This window comes from Papio anubis, chromosome 7 (assembly GCF_008728515.1).
Source record: "Papio anubis isolate 15944 chromosome 7, Panubis1.0, whole genome shotgun sequence".
NCBI lineage: Eukaryota > Metazoa > Chordata > Mammalia > Primates > Cercopithecidae > Papio > Papio anubis.
Window position 1 is genome coordinate 85934714 of NC_044982.1, and position 21607 is coordinate 85956320.

General features: G+C 50.2%; 1 protein-coding gene across 8 annotated transcripts in view; it reads left to right on the forward strand.

The window, feature by feature from the left end:
- TEP1 (telomerase associated protein 1) overlaps nucleotides 1–21607 on the forward strand; it is a 48470-nt gene that overhangs the window by 22207 nt on the left and 4656 nt on the right. For 4 of the 8 annotated variants that reach the window (XM_031668275.1, XM_031668274.1, XM_031668276.1 and 1 more), the window contains 39 exons: nucleotides 568–736; nucleotides 1240–1398; nucleotides 1577–1654; nucleotides 2605–2735; nucleotides 3048–3107; nucleotides 4253–4411; nucleotides 5392–5568; nucleotides 5820–5940; nucleotides 6893–7017; nucleotides 7289–7402; nucleotides 7494–7611; nucleotides 7770–7964; nucleotides 8084–8259; nucleotides 8358–8514; nucleotides 8649–8828; nucleotides 9285–9377; nucleotides 9643–9775; nucleotides 9938–10088; nucleotides 10315–10448; nucleotides 10600–10688; nucleotides 10956–11070; nucleotides 11525–11765; nucleotides 11950–12073; nucleotides 12888–13012; nucleotides 13142–13241; nucleotides 13460–13615; nucleotides 13760–13972; nucleotides 14225–14378; nucleotides 14486–14698; nucleotides 15722–15882; nucleotides 16122–16235; nucleotides 17416–17523; nucleotides 18161–18293; nucleotides 18388–18464; nucleotides 18569–18701; nucleotides 18820–18956; nucleotides 19104–19228; nucleotides 20276–20419; nucleotides 20594–20690. In XM_031668275.1, the coding sequence (XP_031524135.1) occupies nucleotides 568–736; nucleotides 1240–1398; nucleotides 1577–1654; nucleotides 2605–2735; nucleotides 3048–3107; nucleotides 4253–4411; nucleotides 5392–5568; nucleotides 5820–5940; nucleotides 6893–7017; nucleotides 7289–7402; nucleotides 7494–7611; nucleotides 7770–7964; nucleotides 8084–8259; nucleotides 8358–8514; nucleotides 8649–8828; nucleotides 9285–9377; nucleotides 9643–9775; nucleotides 9938–10088; nucleotides 10315–10448; nucleotides 10600–10688; nucleotides 10956–11070; nucleotides 11525–11765; nucleotides 11950–12073; nucleotides 12888–13012; nucleotides 13142–13241; nucleotides 13460–13615; nucleotides 13760–13972; nucleotides 14225–14378; nucleotides 14486–14698; nucleotides 15722–15882; nucleotides 16122–16235; nucleotides 17416–17523; nucleotides 18161–18293; nucleotides 18388–18464; nucleotides 18569–18701; nucleotides 18820–18956; nucleotides 19104–19228; nucleotides 20276–20419; nucleotides 20594–20690 (5389 nt within the window). Of the gene's footprint in view, nucleotides 1–567; nucleotides 737–1239; nucleotides 1399–1576; nucleotides 1655–2604; nucleotides 2736–3047; nucleotides 3108–4252; nucleotides 4412–5391; nucleotides 5569–5819; nucleotides 5941–6892; nucleotides 7018–7288; nucleotides 7403–7493; nucleotides 7612–7769; nucleotides 7965–8083; nucleotides 8260–8357; nucleotides 8515–8648; nucleotides 8829–9284; nucleotides 9378–9642; nucleotides 9776–9937; nucleotides 10089–10314; nucleotides 10449–10599; nucleotides 10689–10955; nucleotides 11071–11524; nucleotides 11766–11949; nucleotides 12074–12887; nucleotides 13013–13141; nucleotides 13242–13459; nucleotides 13616–13759; nucleotides 13973–14224; nucleotides 14379–14485; nucleotides 14699–15721; nucleotides 15883–16121; nucleotides 16236–17415; nucleotides 17874–18160; nucleotides 18294–18387; nucleotides 18465–18568; nucleotides 18702–18819; nucleotides 18957–19103; nucleotides 19229–20275; nucleotides 20420–20593; nucleotides 20691–21107; nucleotides 21137–21607 lie in introns of those variants that run through there. The other 4 variants (XR_004184975.1, XR_004184976.1, XM_017960990.3 and 1 more) reach the window with 4 other exon arrangements.

A 21607-nucleotide genomic window follows, 5' to 3' on the forward strand; every position in this document is an offset into this window, starting at 1 on the left:
TGGCTCATCCTTTGGTGATCTTTGCATGAACCAATTGTTTCATTGGTGGTTGCAGAATGAGGGTTTTATCATTCCTCAATATTTTTTAACTGGAATTTAAAAAAAACAGCCTCCCAGGGTAACTAAACAACTATATTTATTTAGTTACCCTGAAATAGATTGTATGGGAAAGGTGGGATGAATATTCAATTTATTCTCCTTAAAATGTCAGTTTTCAGAGTAAGGAGTTAGCATTTGTTTTTTAAAATGCTATTTAAAACTATGTAGCCGTTAAATCTTGCTTCATGAAGTAAGAATGGATTCATGTGGTAAGTGTAGCTAGTTGCTCCACAGGTGACTTCCCCTCTCCTACCATGAGTGTGGATTAGAAGAATCCCATAGAACGGGGGCTTAGGGAAGCTCTGTCTCAGTCCTCTACACCAGAAATGGAGTGGGCTGTGGAAGGGGGTGTGGTGCTTGAGGGAGGGAGAAGACTCAATACTTAGTGGCAAGTTCTCATCTCCCCGTCTGCCTCTAAGGGGCAGATAAGTCCCTGAGCCCCTGTGTCTGTGTCTTTCTTGCCTGTAGACAGTGGAAATATGATGGTGAGATGCTGAACAGGTACCGACAGGCCCTGGAGACGGCTGTGAACCTCTCTGTGAAGCACAGCCTGCCCCTGCTGCCAGGCCGCACCATCTTGGTCTATCTGACAGATGCTAATGCAGACAGGCTCTGTCCAAAGAGCAACCCACAAGGGGTAAGAAAGTAAAAAGCATCCTCCAAGGGGTTGGGTTGGCAGGATGCTGGGGATCCTGAGTGGTATCCTGTTCCCAGAGCTGGTTTTCCCAGGCAAGCACTCCGACTGAAATAAATGATAAGAATTTGCTTCCAAGTATCAGTCCTCAGTTCCTAGGGACAATTCCTAGGATGCTGTTTCAACCAGGTTTATGGATTATAATACTAACATTTCCCCTTTGGCTGGTACTTGGTACTCTCTAAATTTCCATCCACCAAAATATGTCTCACTTTCATCTCACTACATCCCAGGGTTGAACTTGGGCAGGGATCCTGGCTCCTCTCTTCCTCCCTCCACAGTCAGCTCTTCCTGAGGGCTGCTGAAGCTGCCCCCTCCTAACTTGGGATTTTACACCTTTTCTTATTCCCTCAAACTAGTGGAAGGGTTTGGCCTCCAGGGCTGGCTGGGCAAGGGTGAATTCCAAAGCAGAGGAGCTTTATTTCCCCTGACACTTGTCCAATCAGCCTCCACTGAACTATGCGCTGCTGTTGATTGGGATGATGATCACGAGGGCCGAGCAGATGGATGTCATGCTGTGTGGAGGTGACACTCTGAAGACTGCAGTGCTTAAGGCAGATGAAGGCATCCTGAAGACTGCCATCAGGCTCCAGGCTCAAGTCCAGGTCAGATACTCAACACCCACCGTCCAAAAATACATGAAGAACACAGGCCTGGGAATAGCCCAGATATTTGGTAAAGGCACAGATCTACACAGTTCTGAGGATTTCCCAAGCAGACTGCAAGACTGCAGTGTTTGTTGCTTACTGTGCAACCACATAACATGAAGTCTCTTTCCTTCAGGAGTTCGATGAAAATGGTGAATGGTCCCTGAATACTTTTGGGAAATACCTGCTGTCTCTGGCTGGCCAAAGGGTTCCTGTGAGTATTAATCCCTGAGAAACCCTCTCCCTCCCCCACATTTTCCTCTACAACTGATATATTTCATTTCTTGACCTTTAAAGCTGACTTCTCCAACCACATAAAATAGTCAGATCAGCTCTCTACTGGCTACAACCCCCTACTCAGTGGTGTGCTGGTAAATATTCAACAACCAGCTGCCTAGAAAAATAAGCCTCGGTTAATAGCATCTGCTAAATTTCCATGGTGTGAACAGTCCTACCATGGCTGATTTCAAGCTACCAACATGATGCTACTGAACACAGAGTTGGGAAAAGATGCTCAGGAGCACACTGCTGTGTGGTATTCTCACAATCCTGATACAGTAGATGTAAATAAGCACGAGCAGATAGTAGTAAAATGTAGTAAAATTATTAGGAAGTTATGCATTTTGAGTATTTATTACATTTGTTTTATTTTCTTATTTTTATTTTTTGAGACAGGATCTCACTCCGTTGCCCAGGCTGGAGTGAAGTGGCTCGATTATAGCTCACTGCAAAAAACTTCTGGGCTCAAGTGATTCTCCTGCCTCAGCCGCCCAAGTAGCTGGGACTACTGGTGTGTGTCAACATGCCCAGCCACATTTGTTTTAAATATAACTTATTTAATTTTTTAAATGTATACAATTTAATGTTTAATAATGTCCATCTTTAACAACTGCCCACAAAATTCCTAAAAACTTAACAATCAGCTCTCTTGAGCCTGAATGAGCCAGCTACAGTATACCAGTGCCCCACTCCAACCTCCACTTTGATGTCCCCTGATGTCCCCTGTAAGTTAAAATGTAGTGGCTTCCCGCATTCTATGTGCTCTCAGGGGAGGTACTCCTCTCAGAGTTCTCCTAATCCTCCTGTCCTCAGAAAGCTCGTATCTTAATGTCCTGGGTTCTCTAGCATCCCTTCTCTAGCATCTTCTCCCCTTTCATCTTACAGGTGGACAGGGTCATCCTCTTTGGCCAAAGCATGGATGAAGGAATGATAAATGTGGCCAAACAGCTTTACTGGCAGCATGTGAATTCCAAGTGCCTCTTTGTTGGTATCCTCCTGAGAAGAGTACAATACCTGTAAGGGTGCTTATACTTCCTGCCCAGTGTCAGAAATTAGTGGTCTACATTTCCTCTCTACGCCTGCCAAAGCATAGGACACTCCCACTTGACAGGGATCTCCCCAACTCTGCCTTCTTACCTCTGTTGCACTTCGGGTGGACATTTTAGCCTAACTCTGTACCCCTCCGTGAGAGTCTACCCTAGCCCTAGCCTACCACATACCCCTATTAAAGGTGTAGAAGTGGGGTTTTCATCTTGGGATGTTAGTGGGCAGTGACTGTGTTCCAGGTATTGTTTGTGATGGTTAGTGACTGCTTCTTCCTCTGCCAGGTCACCAGATTTGAATCCCAATGATGTGACACTCTCAGGCTGCACTGATGGGATACTGAAGTGAGTATAGAATGGATACTAAAGGGTTGGAGACTTTGGTAGGAAGTTTTTAGGGGATTATCTCTACTCCAGTCACTTTTTTTTTGAGAGAGTTTCACTCTGTCGCTCAGGCTGGAGTACAGTGGTACAATCTCGGCTCACTGCAACCTCCATCTCCCGGGTTCAAGCGATCCTCCTGCCTCAGCCTCCCAAGTAACTGGAACTACAGGCATGTGCCACCATGCCCAGCTAATTTTTGTATTTTAGTAGAGATGGGGTTTCACCATGTTGGCCAGGCTTGTCCTGAATTCCTGACCTCATGATCCACCCACCTCCGCCTCCCAAAGTGTTGGGATTACAGGTGTGAGCCACCGTGCCTGGCTCTAGTCACTTCTTTTTTAAAGTAAGATAGTTCACTCCTCTTTTACAGCCATCCAGGCATAGCAGCAACACAGTGTCAAAGGGACCTGGGCACTTTCTCTCTTACTGCTGCATGATCCTCAAATACTCAACTTCTACCACATGATTCAATATGTCAGCTTCAGCTCCAGCCATCTTGGTATTCAGCCAAGTTTGTATTATATTATATCCAGTAGGAAAGAAGAAAATGGACATAGGAGATTTCACTATCAAGAGATGGCCATGTCACTGCGGCTTCTGTTCAATTCTTGATCCACAGAAAATTACATTTATTTAAGCTAAATTATAGAAATCTTTTCACATTTTGTTTTTCTCTTTCCATCCTTGCCTTCTTATGTACTTGTTTTCTCCCCTGCCTTTTCCTTTGGATACCATCCATTTCCCTCAACTCCTATTAGGAAGCCTCAGACACATTCCTCCTTCTCCAGGGAGCCTTTATGACTGGCACAGAGCTGCTCAAGCCCAGACTGGGATGGCTTTAAGTTTTACACCTTACCCTAGCCCATTGCCCCTGGCCCAACAGCAAGTTTATGATTACCATGCACAGCAGGAGGTGCTAGAGTTGGGTTTCTTTTTTCCTTCATTCCTATGGTTCTGCATCCTCATTTATTTTAAGTCTGTGTAAACTGCTTATGGTCATCTTCTTAAGGAGCTTCACTTAACTGGTGACCAAACCTAGACGTATCTTTTTCCCCCTGCCCTTTTTGGGAGACCTCACTGATTTTGACTCTTGTTATTTATGTCAGGTTCATCGCAGAGCATGGGGCCTCCCATCTTTTGGAACATGTGGGCCAAATGGACAAAATATTCAAGATTCCACCACCCCCAGGAAAGACAGGGGTCCAGTCTCTCCGGCCACTGGAAGAGGACACTCCAAGCCCCTTGGCTCCTATTTCCCAGCAAGGGTCAGTCTGTGTTTCTATGCCTTTGTGAATTGGGAGAGGCTGCAGTCAAACCCGGAGAAACTCTGGGGCTGAAATTCTAGCTGGTGAGGCGCCGCTTGTTCTCTTCATGAAGGTACGCTTCCTCTTTCTCAGGCAGGGGTTTCTCTACCACAGGGAGTTGTCAGGTTGTGAGCAAGCCCTTCCTTTCTCTACTGAGGAAAGGAAGTCAGATTACAAAGACGACGGCAGACATCATGGCCATATGGCCAGGGTGTAGGCAGAGGGCTTAGGAGTACAGGTTCTGGCTTTTTCATTGTGGCTTTGCCAAATAGTAGTTTGAATCTGGCCTAGTTGCTTAATCTCTTAAAGCTATAGTTTCTTGCCGGGCGCGGTGGCTCATGCCTGTAATCCCAGCACTTTGGGAGGTCGAGGCGGGAGGATCACCTGAGGTCGGGAGTTCAAGACCAGTCTGACCAACATGGAGAAACCCCCGTCTCTACTAAAAATACAAAATTAGCTGGGTGTGGTGGCACATGCCTGTAACCCCAGCTACTGGGGAGGCTGAGGCGGGAGAATCACTTGAACCCTGGAGGCAGAGGTTGTGGTGAGCTGAGATTGTGCCATAGTACTCCAGCCTGGGCAACAAGAGCAAAACTCTGTCTTAAACAAACAACAACAAAAAACCAAAACCTAGTTTCTTGATTGCTAAAATGGAGATAATGATAGTGCTTACCTCACAGTGTTGTCATGAACAAACAGTAAATACATAATAATGATTACAAGAAAAAGGAGAGGTATACAAGAAATAGCAAGTGGGCTTTAAATTCCAGGGGCCTGCAGTTGAGACCACTAGCACGTGCTTCTCTGAAGGCCTGCTGGGCGCCTGTCTGCTGTCTGTCGTACCTGGCTCATGCTCAGTGCTAAAGGGTGATCACAGCAGTGTCTGGATTAGGTGATGGGGCTCATCCCTAGACTGAGCCCAACCCTCTGCTTATCCCCAGATGGCGCAGCATCCGGCTTTTTATTTCATCCACTTTCCGAGACATGCATGGGGAGCGGGACCTGCTGCTGAGGTCTGTGCTGCCAGCACTGCAGGCCCGAGCGGCCCCTCACCGTATCAGCCTTCACGGAATTGACCTCCGCTGGGGCGTCACTGAGGAGGAGACCCGAAGGAACAGGTGTGGGGGCTGCAGAGAAGAGGGGCTGGGTTGGGGATGAGGGGCTTGAGTGGTGGACCTGAGGTGGGCAGGGTTGGGGCTGCAAGAATGGATGAGGGTGAAGGCGGGAGTCACTCCTTGGATAGTAACAAGAGCAGCCTACCTTCTCTTTTCTCAGTTGTGAGCCAGGGCCCTGTCTCCCTATTTGTGCCTATGTTCCCTGATACCACGCCCCCAGTGACTCCCACATGTCCCTATAACCATGCCTACAGACAACTGGAAGTGTGCCTTGGGGAGGTGGAGAACGCACAGCTGTTTGTGGGGATTCTGGGCTCCCGTTATGGATACATTCCCCCCAGCTACAACCTTCCTGACCATCCACACTTCCACTGGGTAAGGCAGACAGGTTTGGAGGAGGGCTGGGGAGGAAGCAAAGGTTGGGGCAGAGGCCGTGAGAAGCCACATTCTGTCAGAAACCCTGGGACTATGAACAGGCAGGTCCTTGAGACTTGAAGAGAAATATAGGCTGAAGATACTGCAAGTGACCATGCTCTAGATGAGAAAAGTCCTTTAAGAAGTGCCTCTGGGGTTGGCCAAGAGCAAAAGTAAGAGGGTAGGTCTGTTTAGGTGTTGCCATCAGATAGATCTGGGTACTGATCTCCCTTCTGTCATCTACAAGTTGTGTGGCTTTGTGGAATGCAGCTTACTCTCACCTAGCCTCAATTTCCCTATATTAAAGAGAAGCAATGACATTTACATTGGAGGGTGACTATGAGAATTAAAAGTCTGTAACAGGGCCTGGTGCGGTGGCTCATGCCTGTAATCCCAGCACTTTGGGAGACCAAGGCAGGTGGATCACCTGAGGTCAGGAGTTCGAGACCAGCCTGGCCAACATGGCAAAACCCCGTCTCTACTAAAAATACAAAAATTAGCTGGGCGTGGTGGTGGGTGCCTGTAATCCCAGCTACTCGGGAGGCTGAGGCAGGAGAATTGCTTGAACCCAGGAGGCGGAGGTTGCAGTGAGCCGAGATTACGCCATTGCACTCCAACCTGGGTGACAAGAACAAAACTCAGTCTCAAAAAACCAAAAAAACAAAAACAAAAGTCTGTAACAGAATACTCAATACATGACAGGCATTCAATGAATGTTAGCTAATAGTGCCTTGTTCCAGAAAATAAAATTAAATAAATAAAAAACATTAGCTATTAGCTATATTTTATTGCTTGCGCCTGGAGGAAGGGAGAGAGGAACATCACAGATTCAGGAGGCCTGGGGCCTTGGCAGGTCTGGAGGGAGGGTCATTGTGGCCTAGGACTAAACCCACGGTCTCTGCCCTCCCCACAGGCCCAGCAGTACCCTTCAGGGCGCTCTGTCACAGAGATGGAGGTGATGCAGTTCCTGAACCGGAGCCAACGTCTGCAGCCCTCTGCCCAAGCTCTCATCTACTTCCGGGATTCCAGCTTCCTCAGGTACTCTCTGTTGCCTGCAGGTTGGGGCTCCTTCCCCAGAAGGTCAGACAGGCTAGTCTTCTCTCCTCAGTATTCAGAGTATAGAAGGGGAGTGCTATGAGGCAGAAACAGGACTCAGCATGCCTTTGCAGCCCCACATCAGCCTTGGTGCTGGAGTCAGGAGATCTCTACTTGAGGAGCTTCAGGAAATTCCAGCTATGTCTGGTGGTTGGTGGAGGGAGGCTGGCTGGGGTCTGAGTCTGTTCCAACTTTTGGGGTCTTTGGTGGTCAGCTCTGTGCCAGATGCCTGGAAATCTGACTTTGTTTCTGAGTCTGAAGAGGCCGCATGTCGGATCTCAGAACTGAAGAGCTGCTTAAGCAGACAGAAAGGGATTACCTGCCGCAGGTGAGCTGAGGGAGGTAGGGCGCACCTGTACAGAGATGTGGTGAGAGGAGCCAGGCCTGCTCTGACCTGGTTGTGCTTGATTTGCCCACAGGTACCGCTGTGAGTGGGGGGGTGTGGCAGCTGGCAGGCCCTATGTTGGCGGGCTGGAGGAGTTTGGTCAGTTGGTTCTGCAGGATGTGTGGAATACGATCCAGAAGCTCTACCTGCAGGTCAGCAGAAGCACTGGTGACCCGAGGCGTGCAGAGGGACATGGGGTGGTCTGGGTTGTCGTGGGTAGGAAGTAACTTGGTGGGGCCTCTGTGAGTTTTAGCCTGGGGGTCCTGAGGAGCATGGCACCATGGATAGTCACTGACCCATTTACCCTCAGCCTGGGGCTCTGCTGGAGCAGCCAGTATCCATCCCAGACGATGACTTGGTCCAGGCCACCTTCCAGCAGCTGCAGAAGCCACCCAGTACTGCCCGGCCACGCCTTCTTCAGGACACAGTGCAGCAGCTGATGCTGCACCATGGGAGGCTGAGCCTGGTGACGGGGCAGTCAGGACAGGGCAAGACAGCCTTCCTGGTACAGAGTCTCAGGGGCCTGGGCAGGAGGGAGGGAAGGCTATGTGGGCTAAGGAGGTAAGGCACAGGGAACTCAAGCATGTAAAATGTGACCATGTTTTCTGTTCCTGTCACATGCAGGCATCTCTTGTGTCAGCCCTGCAGGCTCCTGATGGGGCCAAGGTGGCACCATTAGTCTTCTTCCACTTTTCCGGGGCTCGTCCTGACCAGGGTCTTGCCCTCACTCTGCTCAGACGCCTCTGTACCTATCTGCGTGGCCAACTAAAAGAGCCAGGTGCCCTCCCCAACACCTACCGGTGGGTATCCCCCAATGAGCCCAGCCTTGTTGACGTCCACGGTGCCACCCCTGCTTTTCTCTCTCTCCCACTGACCCTGACTTCATCTCCATGTACAGAAGCCTGGTGTGGGAGCTGCAGCAGAGACTGCTGCCCAAGTCTGCTGAGTCCCTGCATCCTGGCCAGACGCTGGTCCTGATCATCGATGGGGCTGATAGGTTGGTGGACCAGAATGGGCAGCTGATTTCAGACTGGATCCCAAAGAAGCTTCCCCGGGTGAGTGTGAGAAGGAGGTGGGTGTGGGGAGGCAGGCTGGGGAGAAGGAGGGGTACAGCAGGGAGGAGAGGGGCCTCTCCAATGTGGTTCTCCTTTTCTTTCTACCTTCCTTTCCTTTTGCCCAAATATCACAGTGTGTACACCTGGTGCTGAGTGTGTCTAGGGATGCAGGCCTAGGGGAGACCCTTGAGCAGAGCCAGGGTGCCCACGTGGTGGCCTTGGGGCCTCTGGAGGCCTCTGCTCGGGCCCGGCTGGTGAGAGAGGAACTGGCCCTGTATGGGAAGCGGCTGGAGGAGTCACCGTTTAACAACCAGGTTGGGTTCTAGGCCAGGGCTGGTGGGTGTGTGGGGTGAATCTGGGAACTATGAGGACCTGAGCTGCTGAGGCTGCTAGCTGCCTTGAACAGACCTGCTCCTTTGTTTTCTCAGAAATTCTGTCCATGGGAAGTTGTTAATAAGAAAATTGTGGTTCCTGATAATGTCCCCCAGCCCTCTTCCCCTGGTGAATGGCCTTCCCGGGGTCTCTTGGGGTGAGGGGATGAGTGAAGTGGTTTTTGTGGGGTGGGCTGAGCCACAGGGATTTTCTGGCAGGGCTGGCTGGGCAGAGCAGTGTAGGAGGGGGATGGTTATGTCCTGGGGTGATGCCATGGACCTGGTGCCTGCTGGGGACTCTCAGAGGAGGAGCTGCCTGGCAGAGGGGCTGGTGCTTGGGCAGAGGGCTGGCTGTGGGCAGCCCTCCTGGACCCCACCCTGAGTCCTGAGTCTTGTCAGATGCGACTGCTGCTGGTGAAGCGAGAATCAGGCCGGCCGCTCTACCTGCGCTTGGTCACCGATCATCTGAGGCTCTTCACACTGTATGAGCAGGTCGGTTCTTCTCACCTTCCAAGTCCCAGTCACCACTTCCCATTCTCTCTTCAGCTGCTTTGTCTCATCCCTATCCCATGTCCTTTGCTGTCTTGTGATCACCTACTCCCCATCCTCACCTCACACCTCGCCTCACCTCTCTCCCACCGTTTTCTTTACTTTTTCATTCCTCCCCACTGTCCTCATGCTGCCCCTTCCCTATCCCACAACCCAAGCTGCTTCTCCTCCCGCCACACTGAACGAGGCTGTCCTCCCGCCATCCTAGGTGTCTGAGAGACTCCGGACTCTGCCTGCCACTGTCCCCTTGCTGCTGCAGCACATCCTGAGCACACTGGAACAGGAACACGGGCCTGATGTCCTTCCCCAGGCGTTGACCACCCTAGAGGTCACACGGAGTGGTCAGTGCTTGGGGTGGGTGGGTTGGGATGTTGAGGGCCAAGGTTTGGATTACATTGGTTCTACTGGGTTCTCAGCAGGCAGTGCAAGGAGAGACTGGGTGGGGTGGGGGGTGGGGGACACTCTGTGGTTAGGTGAGGGCCTCAGAGAGCTTGAGTTTTCAGGTTTGACTGTGGACCAGCTGCATGGAGTGCTGAGTGTGTGGCGGACACTACCCAAGGGGACTAAGAGCTGGGAAGAAGCAGTGGCTGCTGGTAACAGTGGAGACCCCTACCCCATGGGCCCGTTTGCCTACCTCGTCCAGAGTCTGCGCAGGTACAGGTGCCCCGCTGAGCTCCTGCTGACCTCTCTATGCCTTCCCTTCTTTGAGCCAGGGCCCTGTGTATAGCTTCAACGTCTGGCTCCCAGACCATGAATGGGCTACTGCTCCAGCTGCTCCAGTTTCCACTATTCGAGAGGGGCATAGGAGCCCACTGCTGTGCCAGGGTGCTCACTGACAGGCCTCTTCCTTCTCCTCTCTCTCTTCCTCACATGAGGACAGTTTGCTAGGGGAGGGCCCTCTGGAGCACCCTGGTGCCCGGCTATGCCTCCCTGATGGGCCCCTGAGAACAGCAGCTAAACGTCGTTATGGGAAGAGGCCAGGGCAAGCGGACACGGCACACATCCTCATTGCAGGTGATTGCAGCCCAAGTCAGCCTGGGCACTGAGTGTGGAGCTTGGGCTTGGAGGCCAGGACCACCCACTGTGCTCCCATCTGCTGGCCAGCTCACCTACTGCCCTTGGGAATGATGCAAGGCTGAGCCTTTCTCAATATCTGTTCATGCAGCTCAGCTCTGGAAGACATGTGACGCTGATGCCTCAGGCACCTTCCGAAGTTGCCCTCCTGAGGCTCTAGTAGACCTGCCTTACCACCTGGTTAGTTCCTAGACCCCATAGACACCTTTCCCAAAGTGAGTGCTTTGGCTGTTCTGAGACCCCTCTCCCCCTTACCATCTCCACCATCACTGCTGCCATTACCCCTCCCAAACTCCCTTGACCTCTTTCCTTTCAGTTTTCCTGCCCTTCTTCTTCAAGTCCTTTGTCCCAGCTCAGATCCTATCTCTGTATTCAGGTTCTGAGACTAAACTCTCCCTTCTCACCAGCCCTTTCACATCCCTAATGAATCCAATCTGACCTTCTCAGCTCCAGAGCGGGAACCGTGGACTTCTTTCGAAGTTTCTTACCAACATCCATGTGGTGGCTGCACACTTGGAATTGGGTCTGGTCTCTCGGCTCTTGGAGACCCATGCCCTCTATGGTGAGACGATTCACTGGCTGGATTCTTTCCTGAGATATGGGACTCCTGGGTGTGCTTATGGGGGCCCTGCTCAGGGTTGGGGCGGGGGTGTGGGTGTCAGGGAAAAAAGATTCAAATTTCCATTTCAAGTTGAAAATGCCAAGAGGGTGAGCATGTGACTCTCAGGAGACCTTTCACCTCGGTCTCTTGGACCAGAGATTCTTCAATTTTATTTAGTTAGCATCAAACTATCTAGGAAACTGTTCAAATTACAGATCCTTGGGTCTCCATATTCTGGTTCCCTAGGTTTGGAGTGGGGCCCGAAGCTTTGTACTTTTAACAGATATTCCTGATATAGGGCCAGAGGGCCACACTTGGAGACTTACTATTGTAGACACACCATATGGTTTTATTTGGTGCTGGGGTTAATGGGGTCTAGCTGGCTCCCCGGTGAGATTCTGCCACTCTTTTATAGCTTCTTCAGTCCCCAAAGAGGAACAAAAGCTCCCCGAGGCTGATGTTGCAGTGTTTCGCACCTTCCTGAGGCAGCAGGCTTCAATCCTCAGCCAGTACCCCCAGCTCCTGCCCCAGCAAGCAGCCAACCAGCCCCTGGACTCACCTCTTTGCCAGCAAGCCCCGCTGCTCTCCCAGAGATGGCACCTCCAACACACACTACGATGGCTTAATAAACCCCAGACCATGAAAAATCAGCAAAGGTAAGACCTTGACCCCAGACCCTAGTAAGCCCACCAGAGATCTAGCTGCAGCTCTTTCTGAAACTGAAGAATAAGGATGACCAGAAACACTGGGAGAGGGGGATCCAGGCACAGAAGCACAGAAATCAACTCCTGTTTGCATTCCCTCTTTTATTTCCTCCCTTTCTTCCTACTCTTTCTCTAGCTCCAGCCTGTCTCTGGCAGTTTCCTCATCCCCTACTGCTGTGGCTTTCTCCACCAATGGGCAAAGAGCAGCTGTTGGCACTGCCAATGGGACAGTTTACCTGTTGGACCTGAGAACTTGGCAGGTATGACAATCAAGGACGGGCAGAATTTACCCTCTGAAAATCTGTGCAGACTGCCCTGAAGCCCTAGATGAGCCACACACCTGTTATCACTCTGATTGATTCAGCAACTTTACTGCCTGCACATCAGCTCAAAGGGCTTCATCAAGAAATCAATCACACAGCGAATATTTGCTGCACACCTTCCATTTAAGGCACTGTACTAAGCGTGGCAAGAAACACAGGACTTGGGACATTGTCATTGCCCACCAAGTGGTCAGTTTTGTTGGGAGATAAGACATACAAGGTGAAAAAAGGAACCAAAACATAGCCATGTAATATAATTAAGACCTGAGTGACCTGTGCAGTTATGGGAGGGCATAGGGTAGAGAAGGGCAAGCATTCTTGTTTGAACAAGGAACCTGAGCAAAGACACAGGGGGAGAATGTTCGCTGTAAATTGCTGGGAATTATGGCAGCACAAAGTGCTTATGGGAGGCTAATAGTACATTGGGCTGGAGAGGTGAGTCCTAGAACCATGGCCTCTTTCTATCCTCTTTCCAACCATATCATCCCCTACCCCATGTAATCCCATTTTCTCAAGTCCATCAAAATCTTCTGTAACTTGGGGAATAGGTATGGGGTTTGGAGTGGGGGAGAAAATGTGGCCCTACTTGGATCATGAGGCCCCCACTTGAACGTGTGCTTGACTTGCAACATAGAGAGCCAAGGACTCATGGCCTTTGTGTCTTGGCCTTCTTTTTGGGTGGGGCCTGGAGTGGTGGGACTTGAAGGGTCAAGGGGATGGCCGGAGCCGACTTTCTCACCCACTGTCACAGGAGGAGAAGTCTCTGGTGAGTGGCTGTGATGGAATCTCTGCTTGTTTGTTCCTCTCCGATGATACACTCTTTCTTACTGCCTTTGACGGACTCCTGGAGCTCTGGGACCTGCAGCATGGTTGTCGGTAGGGGGTCCTCTCCGTTTGTCTTGGAGTGAGGGCCTTCCCCATTTGTTGGAAGCCCCAGGAGAAGGAAATGAGGAGGGAGCTGATGGCCAGGGGGCCCAGAGGACTGACTTCATCTTCCTGGGATAGGGTGCTGCAGACCAAGGCCCACCAGTACCAAATCACTGGCTGTTGCCTGAGCCCAGACCGCCGGCAGCTAGCCACTGTGTGCTTGGGAGGATGCCTAAAGGTAAGACTTGGGGACTGCAGTGGTCAGAGTGGCCCTGAGCCATGACTCACCCTCGTGAGGTTGTTCTCTCAGTGTGGCAGAGGCTGCTGACTGCTTGGCCAGAGAAGGCCTTCCTTGCTGAAGGCAGGGGAACTGGACAAGGTTGCTCTTGGAGGTCTGGAACTGAGAAGTTCAGGCATCTCTGTTCAGCATCCTGATTCCTCCTCTCTCTCCCTCAGCTGTGGGACACAGTCCGTGGGCAGCTGGCCTTCCAGCACACCTACCCCAAGCCCCTGAACTGTGTTGCCTTTCACCCAGAGGGGCAGGTAATAGCCACAGGCAGCTGGGCTGGCAGCATCAGCTTCTTCCAGGTGGATGGGCTCAAAGTCACCAAGGTAAGAAGGTCCAGTGTGGCTCTGGGGCGAAGCACAGGAGGACAGGAGTGGAGGGTGGCAGACGACAGACAACAGCATACTGGGTGACTTTAGGATTGTGCTGAGAGCAGGTCTTCAAGTTTCCATTTCTACCTCCGTGTGTAGGACCTGGGGGCACCTGGAGCCTCTGTCCGTACCTTGGCCTTCAATGTGCCTGGTGGGGTTGTGGCTGTGGGCCGGCTGGACAGTATGGTGGAGCTGTGGGCCTGGAGAGAAGGGGCACGGCTGGCTACCTTCCCTGCCCACCATGGCTTTGTTGCTGCTGCGCTTTTCCTGCATGCGGGTTGCCAGTTACTGACGGCTGGAGAGGATGGCAAGGTCAGCTTGCAGAGAGGAGGAGTAGCAAAGGCAAAGAATATCTGGGTGGGGGTGGGGGTCCTTTGTTGAGGAGGCTGTGGAGGAGCTTGGATGGCAGGAGCCACAGGGAGAGGGGTGCCACTGTGTGCAGGGGCAGCTCTCATGAGAGGAGTCTCTGGAAGGAGGACTTTAATGGGGGTGGCTATAACTCAAAGCAGGGAGGAGGACCGGGTGGTGGAGGTGGTATCCTTAAGCCCTTTTCTTGGTTCCCAGGTTCAGGTATGGTCAGGGTCTCTGGGTCGGCCCCATGGGGACCTGGGTTCCCTTCCTCTCTCTCCTGCCCTCTCCGTGGCACTCAGCCCAGATGGTGATCAGGTGGCTGTTGGGTATCGAGCAGATGGCATTAGGATCTACAAAATCTCTTCAGGTACTGACGGGGGAATGGGTGGGTTTTTGAACCTTTAGAAAGAGCACAGCCCCTGCCCCCCAACCCTTCCCAAGTATCTTACTCCCTTGTTCTCTCTCATTCTCTAGGTTCCCAGGGGGCTCAGGGTCAGGCACTGGATGTGGCAGTATCCGCCCTGGCCTGGCTAAGCCCCAAGGTGTTGGTGAGTGGAGCAGAAGACGGGTCCTTGCAGGGCTGGGCACTCAAGGAATGCTCCCTTCAGTCCCTCTGGCTCCTGTCCAGATTCCAGAAGCCTGTGCTAGGACTGGCCACTTCCCAGGAGCTCTTGGCTTCTGCCTCAGGTACTACTGGACAGTGGGCAGGGTTAACAAATCACTGTTCTTTTTATTTTTATTTATTTTTATTTTTTTTAAGATAGAGCTTCACTCTTGTTGCCCAGGCTAGAGTGCAGTGGTGCAATCTCGGCTCACTGCAACTTCTGCCTCCTGGGTTCAAGCAATTCTCCCATCTCAGCCTCCCGAGTAGCTGGGTTTATAGCCATGCACCACCATGCCCAGCTAATTTTGTATTTTTAGTAAAGACGGAGTTTCACCTTGTTGGTCATGCTGGTCTTGAACTCCTGACCTTAGGTGATCCACCCACCTCGGCCTCCCAAAGTGCTGGGATTACAGGCATGAGCCGTCACGCCTGGCCCACAAATCACTGTTCCTTTTAAAGACACTAATACCTTTCTCCAAGTTGTATGTATATGTGTATGAAAATACACATGTGCGATTTTGTTTTACAACTTTTAAAGTGCTTTTGAATGCACTTATCTTGCATAATCTGTTTAGACTGTTTGTACTCGTTCCTTCACCCTCATTCTGGGACCTCTAAACTCCCAGTAATCCTTTGAGTTTCTGCCCCTTGGGAGAGTGTGCTGTGTAAAGGGATAGGTTTCCCTTAGAAGGAGAGAGAGAGAGATGTTGAGGTGAAAATGTAGAAAGGCCTAGGCCCTCTCTACGTGGGAGAACTGGGCCTCACAGGTCGTGAGGTGGAAGTGACACTGGACACTTGAGAAGAGGAGGGGTCTGGAGCGGCTGCTGTGGGAGTACAGTTAGAGAAGCAGAGACAAGGAACCATGTTCCTGGCCTGAGCTGTGGAGCTGGAGCTGGGAGTGCCGGGCATTCCTGTCCTATGTACACACTTGCTGATGACCCTTGTCCAGGGCCTCTCTGCAGCCTTATGACTCCCTGCATCTCTCCCATGGAGCTGTGCCTTGGGCGTCACCCTTAGCCCACAAGGCTGCTCCTGTCTTTGGCCTCCCAGGGCCTGTCTGGCTTCCTCTTTCAGGAAGCTGTTCCCTCTCTCTTTTTCCAATGCAGAGGATTTCACAGTGCGGCTGTGGCCAAGGCAGCTGCTGACGCTGCCGCACAAGGCAGAAGACTTTCCCGGTGGCACTGAGCTGCGGGGACATGAGGGCCCTGTGAGCTGCTGTAGTTTCAGCACTGATGGAGGCAGCCTGGCCACCGGGGGCTGGGATCGGGTGAGCTGCAGAAGGATGCAACCCTGGGGTCCCATAGCCCCTCTAGTTCCTAGATTTCTTAACAACAAGCCATTTCCTGTTGCTTCCTCCTGCTTTTTGTTTTGCCAAATCTAGTATAGATCTGTCTACCTGTGCTTCCTTGCGCCCCCTCTTTCCTTGAAATTTCTTGCCTGAAATGGCCCCAGGGTTCCCATCCCTCCTTTGGTCCTGATTGCTCCCTCTCCTTGGGGCCTATTCAGAGTCTCCTCTGCTGGGATGTGCGGACACCCAAAGCCCCTATTTTGATCCACTCCTTCCCCGCCTGTCACCGTGACTGGGTCACTGGCTGTGCCTGGACCAAAGATAACCTACTGGTGAGTAAAGGGCCAAGGGTGGCACAGAGCCCAGCTGGGTTCCTGGGGCAAGACAACACTCCCCACCTCATCCTTCTTCTGGCACCCATTAAGAATAGTAATAGCTAATATTTGTCAAACTTGATATGTGCCAACCATTGAAGTAAGCTCTTTTCATATATTGCTTCACTTAATCTTTACAACACCCTGTAAAGTAGATACTCCTTTTATCTCTATTTTACAGACAAGGAAATTGAACTCAGAACATTTCCAAGGTCAGTGATGAAGCTGAGCCAGTGAACTCTCTAATAAGAAAGCCCAGGGCCGGGCGCGGTGGCTCACACCTGTAATCCCAGCACTTTGGGAGGCTGAGGCGAGTGGATCACAGGGTCAGGAGTTCAAGACCAGCCGACCAACATGGAGAAACCCCGTCTCTACTAAAAATACAAAATTAGCCGGGCGTGGTGGTGCATGCCTGTAATCCCAGCTACTCAGGAGGCTGAGGCAGGAGAATCATTTGAACCCAGAAGGCACTCCAGCCTGGGCAACAAGAACGAAACTTCATCTCAAAATAATAATAATAATAATAATATGGACAATAGCTGATATTTATTATATGTTCACTGTGTGCCAGGCAGCATGCTAAGTCTTTTTTTTTTTTTTTTTGAGGTAGAGTTTTGCTCTTGTCGCCCAGGCTGGAGTGCAGTGGTGCGATCTCTGCTCACTGTAATCTCCACCTCCCAGGTTCGAATGATTCTCCTGCCTCAGCCTCCTGAGTAGCTGAGATTATAGGCGCCCACCACCACGCCCAGCTAATTTTTTGTATTTTTAGTAGAGACGGGGTTTGCCCATGTTGGCCAGGCTGGTCTCGAACTCCTGACCTCAGGTGATCCATCTGCCTTGGCCTCCCAGAGTGCTGGGATTATAGGCGTGAGTCGTTTATGTAGATGCACTCAGCCCCAAACCATGATATCAGATAGGTACATTATCATTATACTCATCAAATAGTTGAGAAACCCAAGGCTCAGAAAGAGAAACAGACCACAAAGCAGAAAGTAATGAGTGGCAGAGCTAGGATTTGAACCCAGGAGAACCCAGGCCCTTCATTACATGGCTTACTGCCTTCCACCCTACATTATAGACATACAAAAATGCTGGAGGGATGCTAATAATCCCACTCCTCTGACTTCTGACTCTGCAGATATCCTGCTCCAGTGATGGCTCTGTGGGGCTCTGGGACCCAGAGTCGGGACAGCGGCTTGGTCAGTTCCTGGGGCATCAGAGTGCTGTGAGCGCTGTGGCGGCTGTGGTGAGAAGGCAATGGAGATCCTACTGTGGAGGGTCTCTGGAAGGGCTAAGGGGGCTTTGAGAGACTGGGTGCATTGAGTACATAATCTCAGAGGCAAAATGAGCATAAAGAATGAGATACCTGGAGATTAGGCAACACAGTGAGACCCCCCATCTCTATAAAAAATAAAAATAAAAATTAGCTGGGTACCATGGTGCATGCCTGTAGTTCTAGCTACTCAGGAGGCTGAGGAGAGAGATCACTTGAGCCCAGGAGTTCAAGGCTATAGTAAGCTGTGATCACCATTGTGCTCCAGACTCTAGTGTGACAGAGTGGGACCCTATCTTTTAAAAAAAAAAAAAAAAAAAAAAAAAAGGAGAAAAAGAAAATGAGATACTTGGGAGTGGATTATGGTGTTGAGGCTAAGGGTTGGTGTAAAGGGAGACAGGAGAGCATGAAAACACAGCCTCTTGGTATCGTGAACTTGAGCCACCCAACCCCACTGTCCTGAGCCACCCAACCCCACTGTTCCTGAGTTCTCCTCCCTCGTTGACATCTTCCATGCTCCTAATGCTCAGCCCACACCTCTGTGGAGGGAGTTCTGTTTCCCATGTCCTGCTCAATATGACTCTGCTCTGATCTCGTGCTCTGGGGGCAGGAGGAGCACGTGGTGTCTGTGGGCCGGGATGGGACCTTGAAAGTGTGGGACCATCAAGGTGTGGAGCTCACCAGCATCCCTGCTCACTCAGGACCCATTAGCCACTGTGCAGCTGCCATGGAGCCCCGTGCAGGTAACAAAACGTCAGCCACCTCCCCTTCCCTGCTGCTGCTGCTTTTCTGCCCTGCTCCGTCCCTTCTTCTGACTCAGTCTCTGTGTCTTATCAGCTGGACAGCCTGGGTCAGAGCTTCTGGTGGTGACCATCGGGCTAGATGGGGCCACACGGTTATGGCATCCACTCTTGGTGAGTTCCTGAAAGGACCAGGATCAAGGGAGGTGGGGAAAGTATGTGGAATAACCTTCTATTGTGCCCACTCCCATGAGCCCATCTCTATCCCTTGCTCCTAGGTGTCCCAAACCCACACCTTCCTGGGACACAGTGGCCCAGTCCGTGCTGCTGCTGTTTCAGAAACCTCAGGCCTCCTGCTGACTGCCTCTGAGGATGGTTCTGTACGGCTCTGGCAGGTTCCTAAGGAAGCAGGTGAGTGAGGTTTGGAGAGAGGGTGTGTTACTGGTACAAAAAAAGGTCGAGGGTGACCTGGTATCTCTTATCCCAGCAGTATCCCAGCTCCTAATGAAACACTTCCTTTCTTCTCCAGATGACACATGTATACCAAGGAGTTCTGCAGCCATCACTGCTATGGCTTGGGCACCAGATGGTTCCATGGCAGTATCTGGAAATCAAGCTGGGGAACTAATCTTGTGGCAGGAAGCCAAGGCTGTGGCCACAGCACAGGTGAGTCGATGTACCCTTAGTTCTTTGTGTGAATTCTACCCTGGCTGTGTATTACTGGGCATTAGAGGTTGCATATCTGCCTGGGAGGGAAACGATGGTGCAACCTGGCTCATCAGAAGCACTGAATTGAACTTGTGTGTACACCAGGCTCCAGGCCACATTGGTGCTCTGATCTGGTCCTCGGCACGCACCTTTTTTGTCCTCAGTGCTGATGAGAAAATCAGCGAGTGGCAAGTGAAACTGCGGAAGGGTTCAGCACCCGGAAATTTCAGGTGAAACAGGCTGATGGGTTAATGGGATAGAAACAGCAGTCTCCTCACTCCTGGCATTTTACTCAAATTACTGCACTTCTGCTTCGGAAGTAGGCCAACTGGATGTTAGTTACTGAGTGGGACATTATTTTCTGCTTCTGTCCATGGCAATGTAAATGAGTAATTCTCAGGTGCCTACTTGATGCCAAGCTCTGGGCCAGACAGTATGAACCAGTTACAGATGAAATTCATTCTTTAATTAAGGAAGCTCGACTGACTAGTGCCATAATGAAGATACATGTGCACACACACACACACACACACACACACGCATACACACATATTCCTGGGGCTTCAAAATTTGAGAAATTGTGGGAAGGAGTTGTTGGTATTTAAAGCTGGACACTTACAGAATGAGTAGGAGTTTTCTGGACCAGTAAGAGAAGGGAACAGTGCCAGTGTTTCAGGAAGAAGGAACATGTACAGAAGATACGGAGATATTAGAGTGTATGTTCTCGGTATAGCCAGCTCCTCGGATTCCTGGTGGCAGTAAGGGAAATGAAATTGAAAAGATAAACTGGGGTCAGGCTATACAGGGCACAGTGCTAAGAATTTGAGTGGAATAATGATCTGGATTTTATTAAGAGAACTCTGGTGGCAGTATGGAAGATGGATGGTAGTAGAGAGATACCAAAAGTAAGGAGATCACTTTACACCTGTAGCTATAGCCTAGGAAAGACATAATGTGGGCCTGACCTGGGCCGTGGAGACAAGAAGGGGAGATACAGATTTAGGCATGTATTGCATCTACAGGCCTTAATGATGAGTTGGAAGTAGAGAGGGAAGGAAAAGTCAAGAATGTTAGAGATTCCTAGTTTGAGCAAGTAATGGGATGGCACTGATGAATACTAATGTTAAAAAAAAACCAGAAAGTGGAACAGGATTTTCAGGGAAGGTGATACATTTTGCTTTATCCTTAATTCCTGAGGAATTCATGTGGGATTGAGGAGGCCAAGAGAGGTTAACTAAAATAGGATCTTTCTCTGTCCATGTACTTTTTTGAGCTAGTCTTCACCTGAACCGAATTCTACAGGAGGACTTAGGGGTGCTGACAAGTCTGGGTTGGGCTCCTGATGGTCACTTTCTCATCTTGGCCAAAGCGGATTTGAAGTTACTTTGCATGAAGCCAGGGGATGCTCCTTCTGAAATCTGGTAAGATCAAAAATGCCATTTCCTCCCGAGCTGGGGAGAAAGGAAATGTGAGTTAGTGGTTATCCTGAGGTTGAGTCTAACTTAGAAGAAAACACTAGAGTCTTAAAGAGGGGTGTTCTTCTCTTTACCTCTCTGAAAATCCTGGGCTCAACCTATTCCCTTCTTACAAACCAGGAGCAGCTATACAGAAAATCCTATGATATTGTCCACCCACAAGGAGTATGGCGTATTTGTCCTGCAGCCCAAGGATCCTGGAGTTCTTTCTTTCTTGGTAAGTCCTATTTGAGTGTGTGTTAAAGCAAACATTCATCTAGGATCAGTATTTTTACACCTTAGGGCCCATCATGGAGGATAGGGGAAGGGAAAGGCAGTTGGCTGCAAATCCTCCTATCCTCCTTCAACTGGAGTAGTTCTAATTTAGGACATTGTGTATTGGGTTCCCACGTAAGATTTCATTGGTACAAGAAAGGACTCTACCATTTTAAAAAGCCGTGGGAAACCATAAACCTAGAAGTTTTCTCAATTGTATTTTTTCCCATGTCTCTCTTGTCTTGCCCCCATGAATATTAGCATCTCGAGGGCAAGGACTATGTCTTGTTTTTGTCATCATACTTATCAGTTACTTAATAGATGTTCAACACTTTTTGGACTGAGTGTGCCAAAGCTAGCTGTTCACTTCACATTGCAGGTTCCTGGGAGCCCCTTGTTACTGGGAAGGTTAGTAAATCCTGATCTGCTACCTACTAAAGTTATCTACTAAAGCTTATTCATGACCCAGTGATTCCACTCCTAAATATATACCCAAGAGAAAGGAGTACATATGTTCCGCAAAGCCTGGTACAAGAATCTTCGTGGTAGCTTTATTCATCATAACTAAATATTAATAAATAGAAAGGGGATAAATAATTTGTGGCATTTATACAATGGACTGCTACATGACAAAACAATTAATGTGATACTGCATGCTGATGAATGGAATAATACAGACATATGTCATAGACATTATTCTGGGCAAAGGAAACCAGTTACAAAGGAGTACATGCTATATGATGTCACCTAAATGAAGTTCAAGAACAAGCAAGACTAATTTCAGTTGACAGACATTAGAATATTGTTAGCTTTTGTGGTGATGGTCTGGTATTGATGGGGAAGGGACATAAGGGCAATTTTCTGGGGTGATGGAAATGC